Raw genomic sequence first — 5,947 nt, 5'->3', positions numbered from 1 at the left:
AATTAAGCTTCATTTAACAATTTGTCGTTGGTCAATGAATTACTGACCACACAAACCGAGATTAAAACTCTCCACGGATTCTTATTTTTTTTCTTTCAATTTATATGTCATTGAAAGATGAAACTATCGTTGGAGTAAGACCTATTTTTTTCTTGTCTAAGTGTACAGTGGGCTTTGAGAGCCCAACAATGAAAGAAGGCGACTGTGGTTCTGTCGTGTGAAGGAAACAATTGGTTGATAAGAATTAAATTCGTCTAAAGCGTATTTAAAGAGAGTAATAGTAGCATATGTTTTATGGATAACATTAAAGAAGCATAAGATAGAGGAGACGGTGGAAACACAAAGTATAAGGATCAGGCATCGACTGGCTACCATACATCCAAGATAAAGAGAAAAAATTGTCAGAGATAAAACACACACACGTATCTCTCTATCATATTCTTCTTAGAACCATGGCACTCAGGCTGTGGGCTTCTTCAACTGCAAATGTACTCAAACTATCTTCAGCAGCTTCTAGAACTCATCACCTCCCATCTCCCTTCTTTCTCTCCAGATGCTTCTCTACCGGTATATAAACATTCTACCATACACTCTATTCTGTTCGTTCATGTTTGTTTTGCTTAATTAATTATCATGTTTGCAGTGTTGGATGGACTCAAGTACGCAAACTCACATGAATGGGTCAAACATGAAGGCTCAGTAGCTACCATTGGAATCACTGACCATGCTCAGGTTTGTTATTACTACACGTATAGTTACTTACAATGAAATTGAAGTAATGAATTGAACAAATTGAATTCGCATAATCAGGACCATCTTGGAGAGGTTGTGTTTGTAGATCTGCCTGAACCAGGTGGTTCAGTGAAACAAGGAGGCAGCTTTGGAGCCGTTGAGAGTGTGAAGGCAACCAGTGATGTCAACTCTCCAATCTCTGGTGAAATCATTGAGGTTAACGCTTCTCTCAAGGAAACCCCTGGCCTGGTATGTATATGTTAGTTACTTACTTAGTGAATATATATTAATTAACAGACTAACAATGATGCTTATTGTGACATTAATTAAGATAAACTCGAGCCCGTACGAAGGTGGATGGATGATAAAAGTAAAGCCAAATAGTCCAGCTGAATTGGATTCCTTGCTGGGACCAAAGGAGTACACTAAATTCTGCGAGGAAGAAGATGCTGCACATTGAATATCTTCTAATATGCATCGGACTAACTGTTTTTTCACTATCTTATATCATCGTGATCATCATCATCTTGTTATCTTAATAAACAGCTGTTTCTAAACTTTGAAGTTTGAAATTGCTGTACAATGTAATGGAGTGAAATTATTTATGCTAAGAAAATGTGTTATATGAATGGTTATATTTTTAATATGTTAATGTTGTTCTTAGTACAAGTCACAACTAATTTAAGTTATACACAATAAGATGTTTCTCAGACTTTGATATTGATACAAATTGAAGTAGGTTGGACAAGAGAAAATTTTTTCTGTCGTACTTTCAGAACTCACTTTCTTAATTGGAATTAATTTAAATTGTGGACAAACTCTTATCAAATCATAATGCACTACCAACTACCAACGATTTCATTTCTCTCCATTTTTGTTTGATTGGCCTATTTGCTAACACGAACATTAAAATCTCATGGCCCCCTGAGGGCTCAGTTATTCAAAGATATTATTTACTACAATACAAAAGGGGTAATAAAAAATATTAAGATCCTGGGAAATAGTAGAAGCTATTTTTTTTTTACTTTTTGAATTATGAAAAATTATAGTATGTGTGTTTGGTACCATTTTAAAAAAAGCTTTTAATTTTTAGAAAAGTTAATACACAATTTTTTTAAAGAAGTAGAAATATATGACTTCCCCTCTTCTTTTTTTTTTGTGACTAGACTTCCCCTCTTCTATAAGTCATTCTATCATTTCTGTAAAAAAAATGACTTCAAAATAAAAAAGATCTACTTTCATTTTGGCTTTGTAGAAAAATATTTTCTGTTTTTGTTGAAAATACTGGCCCTCCGTAGAAAAATATTTTCTGTTTTTGTTGAAAATATTGGCCCTCCACCATCATTTTCACGTAAGGTTCTACTAGCCTTCTACCATCATTTTCACGTAATGATTCATCTGCTGAAATTATTGACCCTCAACCACCATTTTAAAATAATGTTCCATCTGAATCACCTATTGCATATATTCCTTCCTTCCAGTTATTTTTTTAACATTTTACCACTCTATTTTTATTATTAAATTTGTATTTAACATTGTGTGTGGTATAAAATCTTAGTTTTAATTTTATTTTTTCACATGTGATTTTATTTTTATATAACTTGCTATTATTTTTATAGTTAGTTATAGCAAGTTCTTGACCCCAGTAAAAGATAAGGGAGTTCTGATAGGAGTAAAAAAAAAACAACAACAAAATATATATTTACACGCATTTCACATTTATTTTTTATTTTTACTTACCATATCATACACAATAAAACAGCAAACACTAACTACACTGTAATTTATTTGGCATTGCCATCAAAATTATTGTGAATTAAAATTTTATTACTATTTACCACGTAAGAACACCGTTATAGGTGAAGATGAAGTAGAAGAACCAGTTTCTACCTAAAAAATGAAATTAATAAGAGAACAAATAAATAATTAATTGCCTAAACGATTGTAATCTTAGTGATTAGGTTATAGAAAATTAACATTTAATATTAAAAAGTATTTATTATCATCATTGTTTTAATATCCATTTTTTGTGTAAAAAAATTGTAATTTTTAAGTTATTTATTCAAACACTACAATTTTAAAATAAGTATTTCTATAATTAAAAATTCGAATACAAAATAACTTATTTATAAACTGTTATTAATAATTTATTTATAATTTTAAAAGAATTTATTTAAGTTGTTTACCGAAATTGGGTGTAACCCTATGTATCTTTTGTGATTTACGTGGCTTTCACAATTCTTGCAAGGTAGTTGTCACTTGACCTTGGCACCCGTAAGTAAATCACTGGACAATCATGATTAACCTTCTCCATTCTGCATAATCAAAATCATTTTTAGAAAAAAACAATAATATAATGTAAGTACTAAGTACTACTTGGCTTCAATCAGTAAATTAATAATAATAATAATAATACTAAGACATTTACTAACTTGTAATTTAGAAGAAAATGATGGAGGAAAATGGTGATCTCAAGCTTGGCTAGGTCACCTCCAGGACATAACCGACTTCCTAATCCGAACGGAAGAAAAGACCCTGCTCTAGGACGGTAATTCTGCACCACATTTTAGTAATTTAGAATTTAGTAACATATATATATATTAGATTAATGCACTTTTTGTTCATTAAATTAAATTAAATTAAATTAATAAGAAGTAATTAATGGTCATCATATATACATCCCATCTGAAAGGATTAAGTTCCATTGGATTGGGATAAGTTTCAGGATCCATGTGAACACCTCTGTTCCAAACCAGGATTTTTCAGTCTTTTGGTATGGTATAACCTGCAATTTTTAAACCGCTAAAGATTTTGTGACAATGAACATAAATAAGCATTGAGATTAAAGGGTACCACTGAATAAATAACTAACTATCGATGTTAACATTAACTTTTGCCTGTCTAAAGTTTGCAAAGAAGATAGTTGTTCTGGGCAGCACCTCATCAATAACCTAACAATAATTGAAAGCAATTAATTAATTAAAGATGGGTTTGACATGGTTGTAAAATAGATTCTTATTATTACGTCATTGTTTGGTGATCCCTCATCAATATAACTGACATAAGAGTGCAAGAGTCGTTGTTCTTAAGACAGAGTCGTTGTTCTTAAGACTGTATTTGGTTTAACATTGGAAAGACGGGGTGGGTAAACACTAGGAGGGGTAGTAATAGGAAAGAAAACCAACATGGTAAGGATCCTAGGATTTGGAACAAAGAAGAGTATCATTGGCTGGAGTTGGATTCTTTTTCCATCTTTGCTGATAATCTTTCAACCGATATATCAAAGCGCGAACTATTCAGTCTATTCAACTAGACGGGTAGGATTATAGCCATTTATCTTGCGCGGAAGAACAAGAATGGACATATCTATTTATTCGCGTTTATCCGTTATACCACAAAGGGGGCGCTTTGAAGGCTATTGCAGAAATGAATCACATGATATTGAGAGGTAAAAGAATGTTTGTTGCAGAAGTAAAGTACAGAAGGAAGCCTGAACGAAAGGACATTAAAGGAAATGGACTGGCGGGAGTGACAAGAAAAGAACAAGAAGATGGATCTCAACAGCACAAGATTGCAAGAAATGTGGAAGAGCAGGTAGGTAAGCCTGCAAGAGATGCACAGGGCAAGGACCCAAATAAGAATGGATGATCCAAGAAAATAGAAATACCAGTGCCAAGAGATAATATTTCTTGGTTACAGAGGAGTGTTGTGGGAGGCACAAAAAAGATAATCAATTTTCAGGTGCTACGTGAAAAGGTTAATAACGAATGGCCGTGTGTAACGCATGTAAGGGAGCTGGGTGCATACAAAGCAATACTAACATTTGACACATTAGCTAATGCAGAGGAAGCATACACATTCAGAATGAACGATCTGTTAAGATTGTTTCATATGGTATGGAGGTGGGATGAAACTGAAAGGAGCGAGACTAGAAGAGTATGGTTAGAATGCTACGGAGTACCTTTGCATGCCTGGTCAAAGGAGACCTTCACAAGACTAGGAGATCAATGGGGTGAAGTGGTAAAGTGCGATAATTTAACGGAGACATGTAATTCGTTTAGTGTTGGTCGCGTACTGATAGACACATGTATGTTCGATATGATCAACGAATGGGTTCATGTCACCATTGGTACGAGCGGGTTTGATGTCCTTGTGAAAGAGGTTGGTAGTGAGGTTTATCGGGAAGAATGTTTTCCAGAGGACAAGTGGGACCAAGGAGGTAGACTTATGGTGGCCATGGAAGATGTACAGCAGGCTGAGATAAGGGAGAAAGCAAGTGGCGGGGCTGGGGCAAGAGGGACAAGACGGGATCCGGTGGCGGAGCTCATGGAGAAGGAACATTCGACCGAGGAACAAGACAAGGACAAAATAGTAATTTTATCCTCCAAATTAAATGAGTGGAATATTCAGGTTTCAAATTATCATTATGAGGGTCATGATCACTCGCGAACGAAGGGGAAAGAAATCTTGAGAGTAACGGACACAAATAATCAGGAGATTGATTTAGATTGCACGCTATCATGTAATTGTGATGGAATTCAAATTCAACGGGAGAAATCATCCATTGGTGCAAGGGAGGGAATTGGGCTTAATAAAAACAAGCCCAATACTATAATTGCTAAGGATGCAATAAAGAAAAGCAAGGGAGCCCAGATGAATGACCCCAAAGCGGATAGGGCTGGAACTGCTGATGGCCCGAGTCGCATGTTTGATGGACCGCAGGTTATGCAGGCCTTGGCCCGGTTGGTGGGAGAACCAGTGAACGAAGCATGCTTCACCGCTGGGAAGTGGAGGCTGCGGAGGGGAGACGATGAGGCGAGCTCGCTAGGGACCCAGGCTAGGAACGAGCGCCGCTATGAGTCATGAGGAGATGGAGGAGGCGAAGCAAACGGAAGGAAGGAAAGCGGCGATGGGCGAGATAGGCGTGGCAAACACGGTGATGAATAGATTCCTGTGGCTGCACAAGGAGGATGCTGTGAGCCGCGAGAAGCCGAGGGAGGCGTGGCGATCGGCAAACACAAAGTGGACGAGGAGGTTAGAGACCTGAACTCTGGACGAGATTATGGTGAGGATGAACATGAACCTGGGAAGAATGCAACTCAACATCAGATCTGTGACATTGGAAGTTCGAGACAGAATATGATGAGGGTGGCGAGGGAAGGCAGAGGAAGGCCTGCAGAGAACCATGGAAACCCGAAACCTGGGGATGCGGTGG

At 36.4% G+C, this 5,947-nt stretch overlaps 2 protein-coding genes across 2 annotated transcripts; both read left to right on the top strand.

Annotated features, from left to right (window-relative positions):
* On the top strand, nucleotides 276–1,275 carry LOC107642640 (glycine cleavage system H protein, mitochondrial). The gene is made up of 4 exons (XM_016346053.2): nucleotides 276–567; nucleotides 644–732; nucleotides 811–981; nucleotides 1,064–1,275. The coding sequence occupies exons 1-4, from the start codon at nucleotides 453–455 to the stop codon at nucleotides 1,190–1,192; spliced, it is 504 nt and encodes a 167-aa protein (XP_016201539.1). The 5' UTR covers nucleotides 276–452; the 3' UTR covers nucleotides 1,193–1,275.
* Nucleotides 4,118–5,598, top strand: LOC110271893. The gene is made up of 2 exons (XM_021123540.1): nucleotides 4,118–4,401; nucleotides 4,432–5,598. Exon 2 carries the CDS (start codon nucleotides 4,597–4,599, stop codon nucleotides 5,596–5,598), a length of 1,002 nt encoding a protein of 333 aa, XP_020979199.1. The 5' UTR covers nucleotides 4,118–4,401; nucleotides 4,432–4,596.

Source organism: Arachis ipaensis, chromosome B05, assembly GCF_000816755.2.
Source record: "Arachis ipaensis cultivar K30076 chromosome B05, Araip1.1, whole genome shotgun sequence".
NCBI lineage: Eukaryota > Viridiplantae > Streptophyta > Magnoliopsida > Fabales > Fabaceae > Arachis > Arachis ipaensis.
The sequence above is the reverse complement of the archived record's forward strand: the minus strand, read 5'-3'. Positions and strand labels throughout refer to the sequence as shown.

Coding starts and splice junctions, on each gene's coding strand:
- LOC107642640 (XM_016346053.2), top strand. CDS start 453: ATGGCACTCAGGCTGTGGGCTTCTTCAACTGCAAATGTACTCAAACTA. Junction 733..810: donor GAATCACTGACCATGCTCAG/GTTTGTTATTAC, acceptor TCGCATAATCAG/GACCATCTTGGAGAGGTTGT. Junction 982..1,063: donor TCAAGGAAACCCCTGGCCTG/GTATGTATATGT, acceptor ACATTAATTAAG/ATAAACTCGAGCCCGTACGA.
- LOC110271893 (XM_021123540.1), top strand. CDS start 4,597: ATGAACGATCTGTTAAGATTGTTTCATATGGTATGGAGGTGGGATGAA.